Consider the following 25,379-nt stretch of genomic DNA (forward strand, 5'->3'; position numbering starts at 1 on the left):
TGTGTTCTTGTATATTTTCACTGACATAACAGAAGCTAAGAATGACAACAAAGAATTGAAAAAAAAAACAAAAAAACAAAGAGACTGATGAGAGTGTTTCAGGGCTCTGACAGACTGTGCACTTGACATAAGCAATTGGGGATATTCAAAATTCCGCAAGTGCGCTCTCCCGCATAACTTGCCCCAAACAAGATGGCTGACTTCGCTATAAAGGAACTACATGGGCTTCAGGACAGGCGCTAAAGGTGTGGATAGAATGTAAGAAACGTATTTTGGAAGAATCAAACAAAAAACCAGTCTTTCTTGCTTTGTTTCAGCTGGAAACGCATGGTCCGCCATCTTGTTGGGGGCAACATTGTTATGCGGGAAAGCGCACTTGCGGAATTTTGAATATCCCTTATTGGGAAATCACTAAATATCGAACACTGTTGGTCGCATCTGGCCCTCTCTCTGCCCTTGTAGGTTGGCCCCGAGAGCTCTGCTACTCTGGGTCTGCCAATGCTTCTGGACAAGGCTAGCCTTGCGTCCTGCTCCAATAGTTCCTCTTCCTCGGTCCTGTCATCCCTCGGGCCGTCCACTTCGTCCGGCAGCAGAGGCGCCATAGGCCTCGCCACCCACCTCTCGCAGCGGTACCTCCTCGAGCAGGCGCAGTACCTGGTGGCTGACTTGGCATCAAAGTGAGCTGCACTTGGTGCTCTTGGGCATGCTCGTCTGCTTCACTGGTCTTTTTATCTTGTGACCGTCCATACGCAATGCTTGCACTGGGGTTAGTTGGTATCAAAGGTGGTTGGCAAAAGGTACTATACATGTATTGATGACGAGAGGACAGGGCATCAGAAAACAAAAAGAAAAATGGAAATGAAGAAGAAAGTAAAAGGGCCTGTTGTAATCACTTATTTTGTTCTGTGTTAACTTTCTTTTTTCTGTCATTGTAGCGCCGTTTTCCCAGATAGTTTCCACATGGTTCTTTGTGAAATGTGATGAATGGGCATGTGCATTGTCAAGCTGAAGCTGCATCTGTCTGTATTTCCATACCTATGCCTAAATTCTGTGACGAAATTTCAGAAATGGTTGTCCACAGAATGCCGAGGGCGTATGTATGGTAGCTCTCTGGCTACCACTTGGTGATTTGATTTACGTCGATGGTGGCCCAAACATGTATTCCTGTTTTCACGGCTATAGCTGTGGAAGGTCTCTCATGGTTGTTGTCACTCTCGGTGCTATTGTGCACTGCCACAGTGGCTCAATGGTTATGGTGCTCAGGTGCTGACCCGAAAGACGTGGGTTCGATCCCGGCTGCGGCAGTCACATTTCGATGGAGGCGAAATGCTAGAGGCCCTTGTGCTGTGTGACGTCAGTGCACTTGAAAGAACCTCAGGTGGTCGAAATCATCCGGAGTCCTTCACTATGGTGTCTCTCATAGCCTGAGTTACTTTCGGACATTTAACTGATAAAAACCAAACCAATGCTACTGTAGCTAACCCTGAGCCAGCAGTGCCAGATTGTTATCTGTGCTTCACTTGTTAAATTGCACTGAAAGCTTTGCAGATTGTTTAAGGATTTCCCAAGGGTGAATGTTCAAGTCAGAAGCAGTGCCTGGTGCAGAAGTGCAGAACAGGCCTCTCCGCCATTAGGAGTGTGGCACCAACGTTGTGCACCACTCCTTGCCAATCTATCAGTGCTAGCTTATCAATGGACAGTGAGATCTTCTCGAGCGTACTGTGTTTACATGAAGATTGCTTGCTAATGGTGGCGCTGAATTGCGTTTACTTATGACCTGTATTGCCCTCCTGCTTGGTCTTCAATGACTGCAGTATGTTTTAAATAAATAAAATAAATAAAAAATAACACGAGTTTTTTTTTCTCAGGTCGCCTTCTTCAGAGTGCACCTCATATTATTTTTGGAACCAAGGTTCAAATATAGCGCAGATTGCTTTTTTTATGCGAAGCATACTACTTTAGCTACCACTTCAGCCCTTCACCGTTGTTATGCGCCTCCAAATCACGTGATACATGACGTCACACCACGTGACACGATGACGTCACGGCAGTGGAGAAACGGGGGCCCACCTCGCGCCGTCGCTGTGGCTGTGTGCCTCCAAATCACGTGATACATGACGTCACACCACGTGACACGATGACGTCACGACAGTGGAGAAACGGGGGCCCACCTCGCGCCGTTGCTGTGGTTGTGCGCCTCCAAATCACGTGATACATGACGTCACACCACGTGACACGATGACGTCACGACAGTGGAGAAACGGGGGCCCACCTCGCGCCGTCGCTGTGGTTGTGCGCCTCCAAATCACGTGATACATGACGTCACACCACGTGACACGATGACGTCACGACAGTGGAGAAACGGGGGCCCACCTCGCGCCGTCGCTGTGGTTGTGCGCCTCCAAATTACGCGACACGATGATGCTTCGCATTCTCCAGGCTTAACCAAGTTAAGCCTCAGCCTTTTTTTTTCACTGCATTTCAAGCTAAAGCAACAGCGACTTTCACCACCAGGCTAGCAAGCTGATAAGAGAAGCTAGCTTTCGATAACCTTGGGGCAAAGTGCATGGTGTGCACTGGCAAAGGAGAGAGTGACTGTGAACATGGGATGGAGGTGACGCATGTGGTTGATAAGGAGAAGGCACTGAAACAGTTGAATGGAGTAGGGAAAGGAAAGAAGGGCGAACAGGTGCAGGACTGAGCAGAACAAAACATGAAGCAGCAGTGGTACTGCAATAACTGTGGCTACAGCTGTGTGGAAAGCAGTGTGCGTCAGCGCTTTGCAGGGTTTGCTGCGCTCAGTGATGTCATAGTACATAAGTTACGTCCAGTCAGGTCAGATGCTGTAGGGAAATTAGTTCAGGTCAAATACTTTCTGGACAAGGTAGTTCTGCATAATACTTTGTCACATGCTAATTTCCGCACCACAAACAAACAAACAAACAAAAAGAATATTGAAGCATAGCTGAACTATGGAAACGGAGCACACACATTCCCTATGTCTCCCGTCAACTGATTGTTTGTCTGGTTATTAAGCTAGTGCATTAAGCAGTTGTGAAAGTCGCATTTATAGTATGTGTTGCATAATGAGAGCATAAAACACGCACGTTTATAGTGTCTACTTCTCTACTTTTACTGAAAGTTTTCAACGGGATATTTTTTATGTTTTACACAGACAGTAACTTAAATGTAAGCTTTATATTACAACTGTATTTCATGCTATGTAGTTGAAATAGCTCTTTGCTCATTTTGTGTTTGCTACGCGCTGATATTTGCTCATTTTTTAAAACTGTGTTGTTAGTTTGTTCTTTTTCTTAACTGTTTCGGTCACTCTTTGTTTTCATCTAGCATGTCCCTCGTTTTTTTTCTTGGCATCATGCATGCATCCATGTCATCTTGGTACTGGGGAGCGCAGACAAGCAGCAATTTCCACTTACTTTCAGAGACCTCCTGCCGTCGATCCTCCAGAACCCTTGCTCCTCGGGGGCATCCACGTCGTCGGTGGTGCCTTCCACTGGTTCAGCTTCAGCGGCTTGCTCATCATCCGTGCACGGTTTGAACTTTTCGCTAGCTGCGGCCAAGGCCCTCTTGGCCACGCACCAGCACCAGCACAAGTTTGGCAGCAGCTCCAGCACCTTGCAACACGCGGGCCCATCCTCAGTCGTGACGGGCTCGGTGTCGGCCCTGGGTGCGAGTCCTGAACCCGTCGAGGCTGGGTCCCTGGGAGCCGAGGAGGAGGAGGAAGGTGCACTGGACTCATCCTCGTCTGCTGGAGCGCTGCTCGAGGTGCACCCGGCCGGTGCTGTGCCACTGTACGGAAGCGTCTATGTCACCGAGCGAGGGGAAGTGGCTCTTGTCAGCAGCACCGGGCAGGATGCAGAGGACCTGCTGGAGGTTGGTGAACCAGTTCGAACCAGTTGCCAACTCTCTCGAATTGTCCAGGAGTCTCCCGAATTTTGATTACATCTCCCTATTGTATGGACGCGACCTCAAATCTCCCGAAAAGTGGCCGCCAGAGCCCAGTGTTTTTTTCTAATTTTTCTTATTCTTTTTTTGCACGCTATAGCTATAATACTATAACATCCTATAATATAACCATGCCGGAAAGCAGTGCGGGAGCACTCAGTCGCCAGCATGCACATTGAATCGAGGTAGCGGCCGCCGGCACCACCACGAACGCGATCAACCGATGGGCGCTGCCATATTGGATTTTCCGGTTTGGATCGTCTCAGGATGGCTCGCGGATTTAGCAAGCCAAGAAGTACTTGCAAGTATTTCGGAAATCGTACACGACTGAGTTTCCGTGCTTTGTCAGTTTGCGAAAAGGTGACAAGTATGGATTCTGTACCGCGTGCACCTGTGATGTGAGCGTTTCGCACGGCGGCAAGAACGACATCAAGGTACAGCCGGCCAAATCTTTAGCTGGCATGCGCGGCGGCCGCTTTTTCTGCGCTCGTGCGCTTTGTGACGAAGCAAACTTAGGGAAAGCTCAATATTAAGCAGGGGTTTAGTGAGCCTGTGCTTAAATGTGATATATTATCAAGTTTGCGCCGGCATGAGCTGCAGGAGCACGAAAAACGCAGCCGTCGCGCATGTCAGCTAAAGATTTGGCTGGCTGTACACATCGCTTAACAAAAGCAGAACTATGTTCGTGCTGCAGAAGTGCAGGGCACCATCGGCAGTTTCTTTCAAAACAACGGTGAAGACAGTGTGACCCGTGCAGAGTGCCTTTTCACAGGATTTCTTGTCGAACACAACCTGCCGCTAAGCGTGAGTGGTCGCGCGGGACCGCTATTTCGGAAAATGTTCCCGAAATGTGACGACGTGAAGCACTAAGTATGCGGACGTACCAAAGCAATCCCCCCCCCCCCCCCCCCCCCGCTGTTGCGATGGTCTCCCGAATTTTTATGTTGCTAGGTTGTCAGGTATGCAGTTGAAGCACAAGGGAGAAATATGGGAGGAAAAAGTGTCCAGTTGGCATGGGCGTGAGTATAGATGATTGGAAGGTGTGATGTGAAGAAGGGGTGCTGTTGAGGGGGTGTGCACAAGCGACACCAGGTAGTGTAGACGGAGCGTTAGTTTCCTATGCGGCACTTGTCTGTACAACCAGTCGCCAAATAATTTACAGGGTGGCCCTGTTCTACTTGAGTCAGCACTGTTCTACTGCATGAGTCAGTACTTGCTATTAAGCATGAGTCAGCACTTGCTAAAGCAGGATCGGTCCATCCTGCATCCTTAAGCAAATGACTGGACTTGCTTAAAAATGCATTTAGGTGCCTCTTAGCAGGGATTGGTGTCGTAAAGAACTCTACAAGTCCGCACATAATATTTTACAGCTACTTGGTTGTTCAGCCTAAGTTCACTCTGAGCAAGTCGGCAGGCGTGATAGGAAAGGAAGGCACTGGAGCTTGAGAACCTGTTTGAAATAATGCAAAAGTGCAAAAAATTCTCAAATTTTTGTAGGACTTGTCAGATAGTCTCTCCAAGGATGCTGAGATTAAAGGGACACTGAGGAGAGCTCTATTAATATTTTTTTTACAGCAAAATCCGATAGTTCGGCATTTCATGGCTGTGTTGCCACTTGGCCGGCAGCGAAAAATGCATTTATTTCTAAGAAATTTGGATTCGAAGTTGAAAAAGTTTTTCCCGCCGCTCTGATTGAAACTTGGGATTCTCCTATGACGACACAGGACTAAGTGACGTGAAACATGACGTGCACATGACGTAACGCAGACTCCGTGATTTCTGGCGGCCAGCAGTGCGGCCCAGCAGCAGCCGAAAAGAAAGCTACCGCCGGCCGCACGTTGAAGGCATCTATCGGCTATTGCAGCCGTCGCTTCGTTTAGTTTGCACCGACGCTTTGCCAGCGTTACAATGGATCCCGTTCTCGAAGTTGTCAACGAAGTTCTCGCAAATAGACACCTTTAGCATACCGTGTACCTTGTTTACCGTTAGCGGAATACCGGGAGCCCGCTGTGAGCAGGCGCTGATTGGTCCCTGCGCTGCCGGAGCGCGCCTAGCTGTCGGGTACGTGGCGCCATCTGGCGACGTCAAGGAGATTTGCACATGCATTTGCTGCGCCTCAGTGATTCGTGGCTTCTCGTGTCCTAGTGTTGCTAGAACTATTGGTTCTAGCAACACTGTTTTGTCCTGTGACGTCATGAAGCTTGTACTTGCGAGTTTGGCCTGTGGCGGCGATACCTGTATTTTGGTTCTTGCTCTTTTCTACGTTACAAGAGCTTTGTTGTCAGTATGAATGGCGTTTTTGTAATCAGGAGCTGGTATTCTGTCGATGCAAGTCAACTTCAATTTCTCCTCAGTGTCCCTTTAAGAGTGACATAATTGTCCTTCCTTGTCAAGGCTAACAGTTTCCACCGACAAGCCGATGAAAAGAAAGCAGAGATGGCCTTGGAGAGGGAAATTGGAGCTAGGCAGGAGTTCCTAATCTGTGTGATTCAAAAAAGATTTCTTGCACTTCTTGTTTATTGCCTCATTCTTGCCTTCAAATCTTGGAATTCTTTAATTTCAGGTCAAATATACTGTACAAACCCTGAGGATTGTGTGAATTGAATTTGCATATACTGTTCACGCGCTATTTGATATTTCATATATTTACGCGCCACTACTAAGAAAAATTTAAACACCGCTTTACTTGGCCATAATCAACAGGTAGACCAAATATAAAATTTGCCAGCGCAACAAACTACGAGGCATAACCAAGGTGGTCATACTTTTAGTTTTGGGAAATTGCTGTTTTTGCTGTACTGCGGTCCTGTTGTGGCTCTGTGTCCAGGAGACATGTCGGAACTATTTTTTTCTAAATGTGCCTTGCAGGACGTGCAGCAATACCATGCAGCTAGCCAAGTGTGCCACCAGAACGGCGCCATCCAGAACTATGTGTCATCCAGTGCTGACCTCGTGGCCACCTCCAATGGTGTGGAGCCTGGGATTCACTCCACAGTCGACTCCACTGATAGTTCAGATGTGAGTTGCTCATCATGGCATTGCAACTATAAAAAAATTTTATTCACTGCCTTTTTTAGTCCACGTGTTTTAGGGGAGCTCTGGCACAGAATTTCAATATTAACCCCTTAACCGTTTTGGACGAGCTGTGCTCGTCCTTGCCAAGCCGTCCCCAAACCGTTTTGGACGACTGTAGCTCGTCCTCGCTGAATAGGTTCTGCCCTTCAGCGTTTCGGACGATCAGCACTCGTGTGTGGCTTAGATGGCATTTTGCTCGACAGATGGCAGCACTGACCTGTTTATTTCGTTTTCTTCTACCGTATAAACGTTTTTTTCGTATGGCAACCTGGGTTTTAAACTGGCATCCGGCGGAGGCGACGCATGTATTCCTGGCCTGTATTCGCGGAAAAGACGCTTTTCTTCGTCGTCATCTTCTTCAGACAATGGCGACTAAGACACCGAAGTCAACATTGTTTCTAGGAGCGAGGACGACAGTGATGACGTTATGCTGAGCCGTTTTTTCGATGAAGAGGACAGCTCAGAAGCGAACTTTGCGAGCGCTCGTCAGTAGATGAAGATCGACGTCAATAGCATCCCAACGCAACCCCCTCGGTTTCCTTTTCTGTTAGTTCCTGGTAAGACGTTCGCTATAAGCTTGCTTGATGATGGTCATTCTTTAATTTTTATCGCTCATTACTAGCCGGAAGTTGGTTTTCTGTATGTGAGGAATAATAAACTTCAATATGCTAATTTGACTTTGTGTTTGCTCCAAATATTTTTTAAAGATCGAATGCATGCTTTTCATTGCAATAATAATCGAAATCAGGAATAAAAAAAATAAGCAGTTTTGTTAAAAAATTCGTTGATATAAAAAAACGGCGAAGGGGTTAATGTCCGTGTTAACTTGTGCCTCACACCTTCTGGCCTTGTTCGTCTTCATACATTCAGGCACACAGTTGCAACAAAGGCACCTCACTTGGCAGTTTGCCAAGCTTGAATGCCGACTTGTGTGCATTCAAAAATTTCGCACATTATCCTGCATCCAAGAAGGCAATGTGTTTTCTTGATAATAGTGTTAAGGAGGCAGTTGTGTGAAATGTGCCTACCATTTGTAAGGAGGGAATTGTATGAACAGTCCCCCTTTATCGCTGTCAAGAAAAGATATCACCTTCTTGAATGCAGGGCACTGTGCAAAATTGTGAAATGTGTGTACCAGTTTTTAAGTTATTGTTTTGGTTGCAATTGGTTTAGTGCCGTTTTTTTTTTTTTTTTTGAGATGCGTGTTTTTACACTGTCAGCCTGATGACCCTCCATGCGTTTCCCCTCCCGTACTTGGCTTGTACCTTTAAAAACCCCACGAGCACCAAGTAAAGAACTTGGAAGTTTATTGCTTGTGTCTTGCCCCTCCGTCATTTTGCAATATGGAACCGCAGAGGACATCCTGTGGTGTCAAGGAGTGCTTGGTGCTCTGCACTTGACATTGAAATGTCATTATGAACGGTGACATAATTATTCATAACATTCTAGCGAAAATGGGGTTTCATGTCACGATTACTGTATCATTATCGACTAAAGTCATGAAAATATTCATTGTGAAAAATAAAGTTGTGAAAGTTGCGAAAATTACAGTCATGTAAGGCGTGAAAATTTTGTGCCAACAGTTTTTTTCGAAGGGGGGGGGGGGGGGGGGGGGGGGGGGGGGGCGAGAAGGAGGAGGTAGGGAAGGGAGGAAAGGGAGGGGGGGGGGGGGGGGCAGCATTTATGAGTCAACTTGTCAATAGTTTCTGGTGCCTCAAGCAGTATGCTAAATTTCTTTGTGCATTACCAGTCACCTTATTTCTACCTATGAAAGGAAGCGTAAAACTAATTGTTGGAGGTACGATGACATCATCAGCCTGGTTAGAGGTCAGTTATGTGATGATAATAGTACAGCTGATGTGGCAGGTGCCGAGGCCCCTTGTACACTATGATGTGAAATCTCCTGCGATCTTCAAAAAGGTTAAGTTACTAAGCTTAATTTTGTGAGCAATTGCAAAAATGCTTATGTTTCTGTTGCTTTCCTTTTTTTGTCATTATTAATTTTGGTAATATGGCAGTTTACATAGACATTTTTCATAACTGGAATAAACTTCTCAGCATATTTTTTCATTTCACTTGCTTGCTCGTAGTTGATACTTTTCTTTTGTTTCATTTTGAAGCATGTTATCAACACGTCGGAGGCATACGTGGACACATCAAGTGAACATCATCATCATAATCATCACTTGCCAAGCGACGCTCATGGTAAGAATCCGGCATCTGGAGCTGGTGTCTTATAATACGTGCTGTGCGTTATCACATCATATGTTGCATGGTTGAATAGAAATAACTCTAACTTGGAAAATTCGTACTTCGAGCTAATTCTTAAGAATACCTTAACTAGTTTAGCTTGCTTGCAGTGCTGTAAACACGCATTTTTTTTTCCTTGTGCATTTTATTTAATCAAATGTTTAGGGGAATCGCCCAAGGTGGAGTAGATTTATAATAATGGAGTAATTACTCATTGACATCCACCCAAGCGCAGCCATACGGCTACAAAGGAAAGCGATACAGCTTTTTCAGAAACTTCGCAGTTAGAGAAAAATTCGTCCTGGTCCGGGGTTCGAACCCGGGACCACCGCTTCACCGGAGCAGTCGAGTTATTGATCAATTTGCTCTTGCCCTACCATAAGCTTGCCGTCCCAGTTAGCTCAATTGGTAGAGCGACTGCTCCGGTGAAGCGGTGGTCCCGGGTTGAAACCCCGGACCAGGACAAATTTTTCTTTAACTGTGGAAGTTTCTGAGAAAGCTGTATAGCTTTCCTTTGTAGCCTTATGGCTGCACTTGGGTGGATGTCAATGAGTAATTCCTCCCTTATTGCATTTTATTTAATCAAACTTCTTGCCTGATTCTACAATGTAGTTTGTCAAGGACGTAATGTTTCTAGCCGTATAGCCATAACATCACCAAACACAGTATAACTCCACATCCCTTTTAAAAGCCTTTCTTTTTTCAGGCATCGTTGAAAGCTTCGCTTTATCATTTTCACATTCAGCAGGAGACTACGGGCAGCAGCTGAATCTCAGTTCAACGGTTGAGGCCTCTACAAACTCGCGGAGTGTCCAGCACTCTGTGCTGCGGATGCAGGGCATCCTTAGTAGACGACTTCCTGATCTGGCCGCTTCCCCTTCCTCAACACATGCCATGGCCAGGGCAGAAGGTACGAGCCATGCTTTGCAGCTTCCGCTGACCCGAAATTTGTTGACCCCAATGTGATGACAGTCCAAGTCGAAAAACTGTCCTTCGAGGAAGCCAGAAATGTGATTTTTTTTTATAACGGAGCTTTGTTAGGAGGAGTTTTGGACATGATCCATATGGTCCGGTTATATTTCTTGGACCTCCTGCAATAAACCATTTTTAAAAATAACAGGCAAAAAGGTAGATTTTAAAAATTGGAGAGGACACTTAAAGGTGCACTGAAGAGGAATCTGAACTCGTATTTTTACCGCTGGAACTTGATCCTCGATCTACACGTACCGAGTGTTCTTGGAAAGTTCCAATTATTGCGTTATGCGCCCGATTTCCCTAATTTAAATCAGATTAACGTCGGGCTCCCACCTTTTTATTTTTTTTAATTCCCCGCAAACGGTGGAAGGAGTCGACCAACCTTTCACCCAGTCCCGCTCTGCCATTGGCGGAGTGATACGTAGTGATCGGCGAAAGCAGAGTCCACGCGTATTTTTATTTCTGTGGGCCTAATTTGTAGCTATGTATTCTCTGATTAGATCTACTTATTCACGGAAACCTAAAAAACAAAATAAAAGTGAAAGCAAAGTTGCCACACAACTGCGTGAAAGGCACTCCATGCGTTGGTCGACTCCTCCCACCTTATGTGGGGAATTGAAAAAAAAAAGGGCAGGAGCTAGACGTTAATCCAGTCTAATTAGGGAAATCGGCCGCTCAGGGCAATAATTCGAAGTTTCTACGAATGCTGGGAACATGTACATTGAGTTTCCGCGGCAAAAAGACTGAGTTCAGTTTTCTCTTCAGTGCACTTTTAAGCTCCACCTTAAGGGTATGAAGCGGTAGCATTAATGGGTTAATGCCCATCTATGCAGAATTGGTCATTCTCGACTTTACATTCATAGATCCCTGGGAGTCCAAATACCAATCCTTCCGCAATGGTGCAGCTGTCAAACGATGCGCCACTGCCCTGTGATGGCAGGTGCTGCCACTGGTAAGGCTTGTGCATCCCAGGTTGCTCTTCCCGAGCAACCTCTCGCAACCAATCATTAATTTAACTGCCACCTGTCGTGGTGGTCAGTTTGCTCGCAATCCTGTGGGCAGGTTAGGACACCACAAGGTCACGTGACCTAGGTGTCCAACTTGGCTAGCTTTTCCAGGGATCTTTCACTCACAATGCCACCATTGCCGGATTTCTAGCAGAATGGGGGGCCTAAACCTGTCACACTGCAACTGCAAAAGCTGGAAACTGAGACGACTTAAGTTGTTTTTTGTTCAACACAGCATATTAAATGACCTAGAAGTGGTGGTCACAGACAATGTCAGCAACTCTTGTCGCTGTTTCGCCCAGCTTAACTGACAATTTTAAGCGATAACCCCATTCATGAAATGTCTGGGATCACCAAAAACAAGGTCATCACTTTCAGACAGTTCATGTTGTCATAAACACATTGCTGCCTATAGAAATAATCCCCTTTTAGCTTGCAAAATGGAGTTTTTAAAATTAATTTGTGCTTAAACAATACCACATAGCTGCCGAATTTCATATAAAAGATCAATGAGCTGAAGGGAACCTGTGGTAAAGGTTTTGGTAAAATGCATGAATCTCAAAAACCTCTTCAGAGGCCCTTTAAAGGAACAGTGAGTACGACTGCACTTAATTATAGTTCCAGCTGTTATAGAAAGGTTTTCCCACTATTGCATCGAGCATGGAGCCTTCACTGTCGACCGTCGTCACCTTTGCACATCCGGGACAGCAGACATGGCACAGGTTTTGGGCAAGGAAGAACAAGAACAGAAAGAAATGTATTTTCATAGAGGCAGTAGTGACTTCTACAAAAGTTGAAAAAATAAATAATTAATAATTCAGGAAAGGAGGCACAGGAGGGGGAAAGGGGCAAGTTGAGTGTATGTGGTGGGTGTAGGCACTGGAGCGGACAGTGACGCTGCAGCGCAGATAGGGGTGCCGGAGCAAACGGACAGCACAGCAACATAGAAAGAGGGCTCCACAGCAGAGGCAACTGAATGGTGGATGTAGAGGGCAAATAAACAAGACCTGCATGCTGACATGGCAGACGTTCCCAGAGTGTTGACATGGTTGGCGAGTCATGCTAACAGCAGTGCCATGGATAAAGCGGAACAACGGCTTGTGGAAGCTTGCTCATGCTTGTGACGCAGTGTTTAAGTGGGAGGCAAGAGCACTGAAGCATCAACAAGCCGAGCGTGGTGGCGAGACCATCACAGCACACTGTGTATTCGCAAAGCAAGCCACAACACTATGCAAAAGCAAATAAAGCACAAGATGCAAACAGCTGGCACTGATAGTTTGCATTAAAACAGGTGTAATTGCCCTTAAAGTTTTTCATTTTAGTAAAAATTAACTGTTTGGCTCTTTGTGACCATGTTGTTGTTTGTTTGGCAGTAAAAGATGGAATTATTGCCTAGAAAATTGGATTTAAAAATGTAACTTTTATTTGCTGCCAGGCAGTTCAATTCAAGCTCATGACATCACTACTGAAAATGATTTCATGATTACTGTTTCTAAAAATGTGGAGATAATAGCAAGGAGGGATGAAAAATTACTATTCCATCAAATGAAGAAACAATACTTTCAGGGGTTAGATTTATTGTCACAAGTTGTTTCCGTGGGACCACCAACACACTTTTTTTATCATCTGAACACCACCTTTAAAGGGACACTGAGGAGAGCACTATTAATATTTTTTTTATAGTAAAATCCGATAGTTCGGCATGTCATGGCTTTGTTGCCACTTGGCCGGCAGCGAAAGATGCATTTATTTCTAAGAAATTTGGATTCGAAGTTGAAAAAGTTTTTCCCGCCGCTCTGATTCAAAGGAACGAAACAGCGCAACTAAAACGAAGGACCAAGAATAAGAGAGACACGAACACGCGCTGTTCGTGTCTATGTTATGTTGCTACATGCTATGCTATGCTATGCTATGCTATGCTATGCTATGCTATGCTATGCTATGCTATGCTATGCTATGCTATGCTATGTTGCTACAAGTTATTTCTGATTCAAACTTGGGATTCTGCTATGACGACACAGGACTAAGAGACGTGAAACATGACGTGCGCATGACGTAGCGCAGACTCCGTGATTTCTGGCGGCCAGCAGTGCGGCCTAGCAGCAGCCGAAAAGAAAGCTACCGCCGGCCGCACGTTGAAGGCATCTTTCGGCTATTGCGGCCGTCGCTACAGTCGCTTCGATTACGTTTGCACTGGCGTTTTGCCAGCGTTACGATGGATCCCGCTCTCGAAGTCGTCAGCGAAGTTCTCGCAAATAGACACCTTTAGCATACCGTGTACCTTGTTACCGCTAGCGGAATACCGGGAGGCTGCCTGCCGCCGGAAAACAGGCGCTGATTTGTCCCGATGCTTCAGGAGCGCGCGTAGCTGCCAGGCACGTGGCGCCATCTGGCGACGTCAAGGAGATTTGCGCATGCATTGGCTGTGCCTCAGTGATTCATGGCTTCTCGGTTCCTGGTGTTGCTAGAACCATTAGTTCTAGCAACACTGTTTTGTCCTATGACGTCATGAAGCTTGTACTTGCGAGTTTGGCCTGTGGCGGCAATACCTGTATTTTGGTTCTTGCTCTTTTCTACGTTACAAGAGCTTTGTTGTCAGTATGAGTGGCGTTTTTGTAATCAGGAGCTGGTATTCTGTCGGTACAAGCCAACTTCAATTTCTCCTCAGTGTCCCTTTAAGTGTAACAAGTATTTTATCAGATCTGGTGCCTTGCCTTCGCTTGCAGTCTGCAGTGCGGGTGTCTCCCAGGAAGAGCTGGATGAGCTGCAGGGCTCATCGGGCGTCACCAATGGCCTGCACCCGGACTCGACAAACAGCCCACTTGTGGAGATGGCCCCGTCCCCTGTGAACCCCAGTGCCCTGGGCAGCCCAGGCCCCTCACACTCACCTGGACCTTCAGCAGGATCCTCCAGCAGGGCTGATGCTGACAGGAACTGCTTGTCTCGCTACTGTGAGTGGAACGCTGCACAGACGCCTGCCTGAAAGCCCGGGCCAAGCTGGGCCAGAATATAGTTTTTCGCCAGGTCTGGCCTGGGTCCAGGCTAGGCTTGGACTCATTTGACAGGCCTTTGTCAGGCTCCTGATAACTTATTGTCGAGTGACGTAAAGCACGTAAAGTGACGTAAAGGAAACTGAAACTAAAATCCTAGTCAAGAAGAGTTCTGTGATAAGTTGTTCAAAGCACAATAGGACATGTCTTCTTCAGTTTTGTCATTTCTAAGACCATACAGATCACTGTCAGAAAAAAAAAAATAAACAGTCTGATAATTTGCTCCTCTACTCTTTTATGTAGACAGCATACATCAGCTAAATTTGACGATACACCACACACACTTTTTTGCCCTTCTTGACTAATTTGCAATTCTTCTTCACTATTTTGCAATGATCCATTTAGTTATCTGAGGCTTGAAAAAAAGTTCATAAAAATTATGAAATACATCACTAGATGCAATGAAATCTGTTTGCTAACATCAGATCTGGAAGTTTCCTTAGGTTTTTGAATTTTTTGCAGATCCTGTGTCGAGTGCCTGTTAAGAACTAAAAATATTTAAGTACAGTAAATTTCAAATCAAGACGGTCATTTTCTAGAACAGTCTGCGTATTCATCTTTCGGGGCCTGAATATTTATAGGTTCTGGGTGAACTGTTCTTGATATGTAAGCTGGTGAGCTCATAAGGGCACACAGGCATCATTGGGTGCACAAACAGAATATCTGGAGTGTAGTAAAGGTTGTGAAGGCCAGGAATATTATACATGTGAACCAAGCCTTGAGTTCCATTGTGTCCTTCAGTTTGATTGCAGACGCATCTGCTGCCATAAAAACTTGTGGTAGGGAGGAAGCAGCCTTGCAGAGTGATTTCTAATTGCAACTCTTTCAACATGATACCTGCAATAACTGATGTTTCACTTTTTCTTACCTTGTCTCTGTCTCTTCTTACTTTACTGCTGGAAATTGCTTATCACTTGTTTCAAAGTTCATCCTAAGGTAAATAAAGACTTCTAGGTCTGGTGATTGAAGCCATTGCTCTGGTAGGGTTGTAAGCATTGTTCAGCTTATTTTCTCGTTAAAGGTGCACTGAAGAGGAATCTGAACTTGTCTTTTTGCCGCGGGAACTCAATCTACACGTTCCTAGCATTCTTAGAAACTGCAACTTATTGCCCTGTATGGCCGATTTCCCAAATTAAATCGAATTAACGGCCTGCTCCCGCCCTTTTTTTTTAATTCTGCCTCGTACGGTGGGCGGAGTCGACCAACGCGTGGAGTGCCTTTCACCCAGTCCCGTGGCGGCTTGCCGCTCTGCCATCGGCGGAGTAATACGTAGTAGTCCGTAGTAGCAAATAGTCCGCGCGTATTTTTAGTTCTGCGGGCTTATTTTGCGGCTATATTATCTGCGAATGAAACTATTTATTCATGGAAACCTAAAAACAAAATAAAGCGAAAGCAAAGCCTCCACGGAGCTGGCTGAAAGGAACTTGAAGCGTTGGTCGACTCCGCCCATCGTACGAGGCAGAATTAAAAAAAAAGGGCGGGAGACGGACGTTAATTCGATTTAATTAGGGAAATCGGCCATACAGGGCAATAAGTTGCAGTTTCTAAGAATGCTAGGAACGTGTAGATCGAGTTCCCGCGGCAAAAAGACAAGTTCAGAATCCTCTTCAGTGCACCTTTAAGCATCCAATTTAACATATCCTGAGTATGAAGTAGATACACACACTTCGTATTAAAGCACCTCTTGAGTTTTTTTTTCTTTTTTGGAAATAATTGCGCACAGATCATGTCTTGTGTTGTAGCTTTTTTGAAGGCCTTAAAAAAAGCTGTAGCACACGACCGCGGTGCGCGCAGTTATTTGCAAAAAAAGTATGCAGTGCAAACTGTCCCAAAATGCAACGGTTCTGAACCTCTTGAGTACCCAAATGCTGCACGGGGCATTACAGTGTGCTCATGTGCTGGTGCATTCGGAAATATGTTCGTAGCGTTTAAATATTTGAAGCTAGGAGTGAGTTTAACCTGCTGCATTTTAACCATTGTGTAACCACATTTGTTTCTAGTATGGTTCAGATATTGGTTAGAGCTGCTTTCCTCTTTTCTGGTTGTTAGCCGCTGCGGTGGCTGAGTGGTTATGGTGCTTGGTTGCTCACCCGAAAGACGCTGATTCAATCCCAGCCGAGGCGGTCGAATTTTGATGGAGGCAAAATTGTAGGCCCGTGTACCGTGCGATGTCAGTGCACGTTAAGAACCCCAAGTGGTCCAAATCTCTGGAGCCCTTCACTACAGCGTCCCTCATAGCCTGAGCCACTTTGGGACGTTAAGCCCCCCCAAAGCCAAACCCCCCCAAAGCCAAACCAATCTTTTGTTGTTGTTGACTGTGCATCGCTCCCTTTCTGCTTATTTTCAGGGTGTGATGACTGCAACCAGTATTATGAACGTGAGTGCCCGCGCCACAAAGTGCAGCTAATTGTGGACAAACCAGTGCTGACGAGGGCTTGGGCAAGTCTTCCAGCCAGCTACCTATACGTTCACAAGGTGTCCGAAGACCCTGACGGAGAGCCAAGTAATTAGACACTTGCTTTATACATTTCTTTTTTCCTATTTTCCTTTAATAGCATGTCTGCATCATTTTCAGTTGACTTTTTTTGTATGTCAGCTCAGAAACAACGAGGCATATAAAAAACTATTGTGACCACATTCAAATGCATCTGATAGATCGGGGGAAATGTTGTCAGCTTTGAGCACATGAGATCAGCACATTGTTTTCATGAGCTTTTGTTGAGTTCTTAGTATGGATGTCAGTGAGCTGCCTAAAGTCATGCTGGCGGGTGTTTGTTGCCACTCGCTTCCTTCATAATGGAGAGGAGGAATAACCGCAAATTTGACTGGACTGAAGAGCGAGAAGAGGACAGGACGAGCGGTAACCCTTTAACCCTTATGCGGGCCGCAGAAAAAGTGCTTTTTGCCAAATTTTTTTCTTCTATGACAACAGGAAATTCGTTTCTCACCGTTATAATGCTATCTTGTGGGAACTGTTAAGAGCTCGAATAAAGATTTCAGTGGTGCCACTTGCTGGTATGAACTTAAATTTAAATGTCTCTGTAAATTCTAATTTCATGCCACTGTTTCTGTGATGCTACATCAAGTGTATTTCTCAGTTTTATGGAGCCTGAAAAGGTGTAGAATAATTTAAAACGTTTTTCTTGGTAACTTCAGCAGATTACTGCCATGTTATAATTACATCCAAAACAGCATTTCACATAACTTTTAGCCCTTGCAGCAAATCAAGGCTTGAGTTCTGATGAACCATTCAGTTAGTATTATTGCAAGGGTCATTCTCTGACTTTGTCTCGAGTTTTTACAAGTGAATAGCAGTGGCCAACATTAGCAGCTGTTTATCACTATGAATTCTCTGAAAGCAGAAAGGCATTTTTCTTTTTGCCATTTCTCACCACGAGACTCATACTTTCCAGCAATAAATTCCAGTTGAATAGTGCAGTTTTTTCAGAGAGGAGTATTGAAATTATTTCTGAAGAAAATAGCCTGGAAATAGCCTACATTCGCAATGAAAAAGTTGCCTTTAAAGGGATAAAAAAGATATTTCAGTTGTTTTAACTTATTTTTATTTTTTGTATTATATTTTGAGTTGATGACCAGATTATATTGCTTAGAGTCTCCTCTGTTCTCTACAATGAAAAATTTTTTCCCCCGTAAAAACTGCGAACCAATATCAGAACTTAGCTGCTTTGCTGAGGACGGGGTTTCATGCGATGCAGTGGTGATGTCACAAACTTTATCATAAAAGCCCGTATACGCACATCGAATGACTGAATACAAGCCTGAAAATTTTTTTTTGGCCAGCAGGTAGTGGATCTTTATGTGGGTAAAAATTGCCTTGACAACAAAAGCAGCAAACCTTAACCTTAAAATTGAGTTGCATAGAAGTGACATGTCACAAGACTCACTTCATTGGGTTAGAAGGGAGGACCTACAGTAAAAGTTTCATAAAATACTGGAACCTCAAAGAACACTTGGTGTGCCTTCAGCTTTCATTGCTTTAGCACCTTTAAAGGATGCATGTGGAGGGTCACTGTGTGGGTGCATGCTTTAATAACCTCACCTGCATTGGTTACTGTGCATCACTGGCCCATTGCCATGTATGCTAGACATTCTATGACTGCATTGCTTTCACTAATTAACTTGACCTATCTTTGTTGCATTGCAGTTTATGGAGTTTTTGCCAAGAAGAACATTCCCAAGAGGACTCAGTTTGGGCCTATGGAAGGCGTCCTGAAAAGAAGGACAGACAGGCCACAGCAGTTTCCACTTTTTGTAAGTTTCCTGTTAAAGTATTTCATTACAAACTTATACATAAATTACTGCGTACTATACACTTCCTTTGAGGTGAACAGATACAGGACCCTGAAACTCTCTTCAGCTTATCAGAAGGTGAACCTAATAAAAGCATACAAATTATGAGAATGTACAAGCACGTGTAGTGACTGTCAGTAAGTTAGAATTGATAGAAACATAAACTAGGAGGAGTTTGCAAAGAAACATTTATCAAGTGCTGTGGGAGGCAACAGTTTTTTGAGAGATGTTTTATAGTGATTGTCGTTCATTCAGTTGTGGGTTTTAGACATTTTCTGTAGCATTCCTCTTTTTACGGGACAACTGTTAAGTGTTTTCTAACGCTCACTTGTGCTCCTGCTCCTGAAAAAGTTTGATGGAGCAGATTGCATTTAATTACACGTTACATATAAATGTGCATGTAATTCATTCTTACTTGACCAGACTGGATAAAATGATTGCATGCAGATATATACACATTGAGTGCATCTTTTTAACAATGATATGCTCTGTGTGTAGCAGTTCCCTGTATCTCCCCTCTGTAATCTGAGGGTGTTATAAGGAAATAAATTTAAAAAACACAACTACGAAAATAGTCACTGAGACAACTGAAGTGTCATTTCTGTTAGGAAGATGTAAACTAAATACTGCAGTAACATGTAGAACAGTTTTATTTGGTGCAGGAATTTGCAGTATTTGAACTTGCAAAAAACTGCTCAGAAAAAAGTAATTGGTCACTCAAGCATGATGACTCATTTTTATTCATTTATCCAAACTTCCAAAGGACATCGCTTTTATATATCTAGTTATTTGTCTGTATGATATTGGTATCCATGGTTTTAGCTCTATGCTTTTGGCGAAAGAATTGAGACAAAAAGGCAAAACTTTAGGGGTGTGCGAATATTCGATAATTTCGAATATTCGATCGAATAGCACGGTATTCGATATTCGCTTCGAACCGAATTCTCGGTATTCGAAATTTCGAAGTATTCGCCTCGCGCGAATAGTGTTTCTGGGGCGCTTGCCCGCTTGCTTTATGTGGTTTCAGTTCCGAGTATTGCCGCATAGATGGCTTTTTTTTATCGCGCTTTCAACGCGGGGGGGTCAGTCAATACACGAATCACAACCTGGTCGGGGTGCGAACCCAGCTACAAACGAAATAAAGGTGAGGGTGACGTGCTCTTGCGGAAGATCCTGCGTTCTGGCCATCTCCGAGCCTCCGCACTAAGGCTGCCATAAGCCGCGTCGCTGCCACCATGTCGAGGCAGACAGACGCAAAGAAGGAAGAGCACAGCCATCAGTCGTCTAAGCTTCAAAACAAGAAACCTCAGTTTACTGTTGTTGTTGTTGCGACTGAGCGAAGGATGAAAAGAAAAGTGTAAGGGCCTGCCGACTTGGCTCTAGCCGAGCCACCACCGCTGCCACGTGCAGATAGAGGAGAGTTCAAAGATGAGAGGAAAGAAAGAAAAACGAAAAAAAAAAACGCGCGTCACGCAACGCAACAACCGCGTCCGCCGCCGCGGCGGACGCTGTCTGGAAGATCAGATAAGCACCGAAGCTGCGCCCACTCCACCGCCTCTCGATTTTTTTTCCCGTTAGAGTTGCGGAAAAGATTACCAGATAGGACAGATGCGAAGATAAACACGCAGCCCTACCGCGCTATCGCTTCACCCAGTCAGGTGACGAATCATGCGTACGGAACATGAGCGACCGTTCTCGGCAGCTTTCAAGCAAGCCATCATATTACCGGCGGAGGCGCGAAAAATTCAGCGGCAGCGCGGGGACTCGATGTCGTCGAAGTGTGTACTTACTTCAATGGGAAGGGCGCCTTTAGCGTGTGATAACGCTAAGCTTATTGTGCACCCGTGGAGGATTACTGCCGTTAACGCTCGGCATCTAGGACTGGCATCTTTTCTTGCTATTCTGACTGCTTGCGCGTTGATGGGAACGGAACGCCGCCGTAATCAGGGCATTGAGCCATCTTCGGTGGTGTGCCGAACTCCGTCGCCGCAACTCGGGCACTCCGACACTCCGATACGTTGGAGGCTAGAGCATTCTTGATGGAAGCGCGATGCTGAGTGCTGCTCGGAGGTACTACCGGGGACAATTTTGCCAGGACGCGCGAGCGGTGCGAATGACGTTTCGCTTGCGGCGCGAGTTGTGTACAGCCGTTTCCATTCTTGCTCGAGGGAATGCAAGTCTGGGAATGGAAAAGTTGTTCTTCCAGTATAAATTGCCAGTAAAAATTGTTCTTCACTCTAGGTGTTAAAATTTTGAAGTGTGGTTTTAAATAAAGCTTCAGTGCAGTGTGTAATGGCATCGTGTGTTGGGAAAATAAATGGTTTTGGAAATGCCTACTGTCACTCAGCCTCTTTTTAGTGCCAGAAGTACTATTCGAACTATTCTCTTCGAAATTATTCGAAGAAAATTGCTATTCGCTTCGAATCAAAAAACCACTATTCGCACACCCCTACAAAACTTCAAAGTCATGGCTTTGCATCACCCCCCTTTTGTACTTCATACTAATTGGCTTTAGAAGAGTTGTGGCTTCAAGTGATTATTGGTCACACAAAGCTTTGAATCGCAGTGACCTTGTGGAAGGCGCTGCTAAACGGTGCTTTTTGTTGCCAAGTTATTTGTGAGAGGGGATCGGAGAGGCAGGTTCTGCTCCATATCTTGTTTCTCCCTGTTTCTACCTTCCAACAGGTAAAGGAAGATGAGGAAGGACACTTGCTGTGCTTGGACACGTCGGATGAGACGCAGAGTAACTGGATGCGCTTCGTGCGGCCAGCGCAGACCCACGCAGAACAGAACATAATCCTGGTTCAGCAGGGCACAAGCCTGTACTTCAACACAACGCGGGCCTTGGCGTCACGCACAGAACTGCGGGTGTGGTATTCGACAGCTTACGCCCAGCACTGGGGGCTGCCATTGTTGCAACAGCAGCAACATGAGCCTCTTCAGCTGGAGCACCATCATCGACTACAGTGCAGTCAGCAGCAACAGCAGGATGCAGAGCAGCAACAGATCAGGCAGCAGCAAGTAGGTCAGTTGCAGCAGGAGCAGCAGCAGCAGAAACAACAGCAACAGCAGCTACAGCAGCAACAGCAGCAACAACAACAACAGCAACAACAGCAGCAACAGCAGCAACAGCAGCAACAGCAGCAACAGCAGCAGCAACAGCAGCAGCAACAGCAGGAACAGCAGCAACAACAGCAACAGCAGCATATCCAACCACAGCAGTTTCAGGAACTACATCTACATCAGGAACTACATCATCATCAACATGAGCAGCAGCAGCAGCAGTTCTTGCAGCAAGATCCAACCAGAATCACTGGTAGGCACCACCTTCTCTTGAAAGTCTGTTGCTAACGTAGTCACATTCAGTTTGTTTGTTTGTTTGTTTGTTTGTTTGTTTGTTTGTTTGTTTGTTTGTTTGTTTATTTACTGACTTGTTTATTTATTTGTTTATTTATTTGGTATGACTACATTGCCAGTTAGGCATTATTGTAAGAGGGTTTGAATACAGGGGTATCGCACATTGTTAGAAAGTTTGCAGTAAATCACACGAATACATCACTTAATGCAGCAATGAATAAAACACTGAAAGAAAGAAACAGTATTAAAAAAACAAATGAACAAAGAGTGCAGTAACTTGTAGAGTGATAAAATTGGAAATGCATGTTAAACAGTGCATGCTGTTGTACAGGTTCATCAATGAATCAGCGTCGTCAGAAAGAAAAAAAATGTCAGTGAGTTAGGCTCTCAGTTGAATTTTCAAAATCAGGCTCAGCCATCACTTTATCTGCTTATCTGCATCGCTTTATCTGCATCTGCTTCAGCCACAAGCTTATCAGTGTACAAAAGATAATGTGTTCAGGCATCTGCTCTGCCATTTATGCATAAAGGGGGTTGTTTATTCCAGCCTACCATGTTGTGACCTTCCAAGCAACCGGATTTGCAGACAAGCCAAAAGGTAAACAAAAATGGCTGATTACAGGTCTCATGTTACTATAATATGGAATCAGAGTGTCTTGCCTTTCACAGCAGAGGTTCTGTGTGTTTCGTCAGGCATCAGAAAACCTTGAACATGAACATGTGCCATATTCCTGGTAATTTTCTCGCTATTTAGTTTGCCTCCATTTTCTTCTGTGGGCAGTGTGTCCACATTTGTTCACCTGTGTGTACTAGCTTGTTGTAGCCATGTCTTTCGTTTATTTTAGGGCAGGAAAAAGAAGAGAGAGCTACAGTGAAACCTTTTCTGTCCATTCATGTTTCAACATCGCCATTTAGCTGCATTTTTGGCAGGCCCACTGAGTCTCCAAGCTTTGTGTGGTTCACTTGAAATTAGTGACAACTTCTTTTAAAGATTGCATATACAAATGCCACTCATGCAAAAGGCCATATTGCTGCCTTGCTTTCATGTCTTGATGAATTTGCCAAAATTTCAGTGGGTTTTTTTGAGAGAAAGAACATCAGAAGATACCATCAGGAACAAAAAATCTTTTGATGTGCCATTTCATTGGAGGAAATGATAAATTTCTTTCTAAGTTAATCTTGCTGCTAAAACTGTGGTAAATTTTGAAAGTCGGCACTTTGTGATGTGTGTGTCTTGCTTATTGTTTGCATCATCATTTTCACTGTAATCTCGCCTGTTCGTAATGGTCCAAACCTTTCTAGTCGAGAGTCAGAGCTAGAAAGTACATTTTGGTTTCACATTGACAGCACCTTCAGGCTCTGCATCCACATTTGTGGACAAATCCTGAACACTGTTAAATCCTTGCTTGCAGGGCGCAATGTCCACGAATGTAGGTATGCTAAAATTGTGCTGAAATTTGAAAAATCTTCCATCGAACAATCTTAAGCCAGGCATGCGAATTTAGACTAGAAAATTGCTTTTAAGACACGTAAAAAAAATTGGTAAATTGGTTTTAGTGGAAGGAAGTGGCCCAGTATCTGTCTCACATGTCTTGGTGGACACCTGAACTGTGCTGCAAGGGAAGGGCCTGAAGTGTGTTGATTTGTTTACATAACGATTTTTTGTGACTGGAATGAGTTAAAAGAAGCATAGTTGAGTACCCTAGAGCAGTGTGAAGTCGCAGTGTGGGCACAGGAGGACTTGACAGACACTGCGCAATTATTCATCCGGCAGGGAGGGAGTTTTTTTTCCTGCAATCTTGGCATGCTCTTACAAAAAGCCTGATATTTTTATAAGTGTCCCCAGGCTGGATAATAATTATAGCCTAAGAGGGCGAACTGCCAAATAGGCCAGTGGTGACACGTGGGTCAGTGAGCTCTTGCTGCTGACTCTCTGTTGCAGGAGTGGAGACCGAGCCGTGCTCACGCTGGTCGTGCTTTGAGTGCAGCAGCAGCTTCAACTCTTCAGAGCAACTACAGCTGCACTTGAACCAGCATGAGAAGGTCCCTGGTGCAGACGAAGCAGGCACTTCAACTGCGGCGCTTCCACTGCCTCAGCCACTGCCTGTGTTGCCCGCACCGATGGTCGGTCCTACAAACGAGCAGACCTGCGAAATGTTCTTGAGAGCACGGGGTCGGCCGCCAAAAAAACAGCATGCGGCAAGAGCACCTTTAGAAGTGAGTTGTCAGTTAGGGGGGGGGGGGGGGGGGTGCATTTTGCGGTACTCTCGGGTCATGAAAAGCGGCCTGCTGATATCCCTCAAGGAGAAACTACCTAACAGTTGTACTTTGCCAGTACTAATGTATTGAGTAAAAACTTGGAGGTTGACGGAAAGGTTGGATAACAAAATTTAGAAGTGAGTTGCCAGTTATGGGGTAGGGTGCATTTGTACTCTCAAGTCATGAGAGTACCGGCCAAAGTCATGTTTGCCATTACATTATGCCTAATGGCAAACACCTCGAATAATAAAAAAAAGTCATGAAAAGCAGCCTGCCAGTATCTTTCATGGGGAAAGTACATAACAGTTGTACTTTGCCAGTACTAATGTATTGAGTAGAAACTTGGAGGTTGACGAAAAGGTTGGATAAAAAATTGAGGACAACACAGTGAACTAAGGAAGTAAAAATAATAAAGGTAATGTTAGGAGATAGTAAAAGAGCAGAGTGGTATGTTCGGAAAAGAAATGCAAGGTGATGGTTGCTTAGCTGAAATCGAGAAGAGGTAACAGACATGGGAGGGCAAGTGATGCGAAAATATGAGCGATGGTCAGTGAGGCTAACAGAGGGGATTCCAAGATAAGGTACCGTATTTTCCGGTGTATAAGACGCACCCTTGTATAGGACGCACCCGCCGTATATGCAGGCTGTAATTGAAAAAGTTGGTATATAAGACGCACCCGTGGATAAGACGCACCCCAATTTACCCAGTTAGGCTAGTGAGGCTTAATTAAACATGCTTATGCGACCATCACAAAATGCACCGTACGTGTGAGAAGTTCTTAAGCAACGCTAAGTGATCAAAAAAGGCAACACTCACGCCATACCCGCCCACATTTTAGCACAAAAGAAAAAAAAGCGAGAGAACTCTCCTTATGTTCATAACATTTTATTTTTACATAAAACCTTCAAAGTCTTCATCTTCGGATGTGCTATTGAAAAGGCAACGCGGCTGAAGCATTCTCTTCGCACTACGTACTTGCAAAGAGTGACTAAACAAAAAAACGTCGGCTTCTCTTGGCTTGTCTTGACCATGGCGAGAAGCGCGACTGTCGCCATCTTTTGGCATTTCACATTATCTTTGCTTGGGGCCTCCGAAACGGCCGCTTGTTTAAGATCCCGGAAGTGGTCA

General features: G+C 44.9%; 1 protein-coding gene across 5 annotated transcripts in view; it reads left to right on the top strand.

Moving 5' to 3' along the window:
• LOC149339441 (uncharacterized) overlaps window positions 1-25,379 on the top strand; it is a 60,563-nt gene that overhangs the window by 15,292 nt on the left and 19,892 nt on the right. For 4 of the 5 annotated variants that reach the window (XM_089548233.1, XM_089548236.1, XM_089548232.1 and 1 more), the window contains exons 6-16: window positions 463-677; window positions 3,444-3,894; window positions 6,835-6,984; window positions 9,162-9,246; window positions 10,037-10,201; window positions 14,000-14,224; window positions 16,671-16,826; window positions 18,489-18,595; window positions 21,320-21,950; window positions 22,539-22,589; window positions 23,934-24,208. In XM_089548233.1, coding sequence (XP_089404359.1) covers window positions 463-677; window positions 3,444-3,894; window positions 6,835-6,984; window positions 9,162-9,246; window positions 10,037-10,201; window positions 14,000-14,224; window positions 16,671-16,826; window positions 18,489-18,595; window positions 21,320-21,950; window positions 22,539-22,589; window positions 23,934-24,208 — 2,511 coding nt within the window. The remainder of the gene's footprint in view (window positions 1-462; window positions 678-3,443; window positions 3,895-6,834; window positions 6,985-9,161; window positions 9,247-10,036; window positions 10,202-13,999; window positions 14,225-16,670; window positions 16,827-18,488; window positions 18,596-21,319; window positions 21,951-22,538; window positions 22,590-23,933; window positions 24,209-25,379) is intronic. The other variant, XM_089548231.1, reaches the window with a different exon arrangement.

The sequence above is a fragment of the Amblyomma mixtum genome, chromosome 6 (assembly GCF_055824585.1).
Source record: "Amblyomma mixtum isolate Tamu chromosome 6, ASM5582458v1, whole genome shotgun sequence".
Classification (NCBI taxonomy): Eukaryota; Metazoa; Arthropoda; class Arachnida; order Ixodida; family Ixodidae; genus Amblyomma; species Amblyomma mixtum.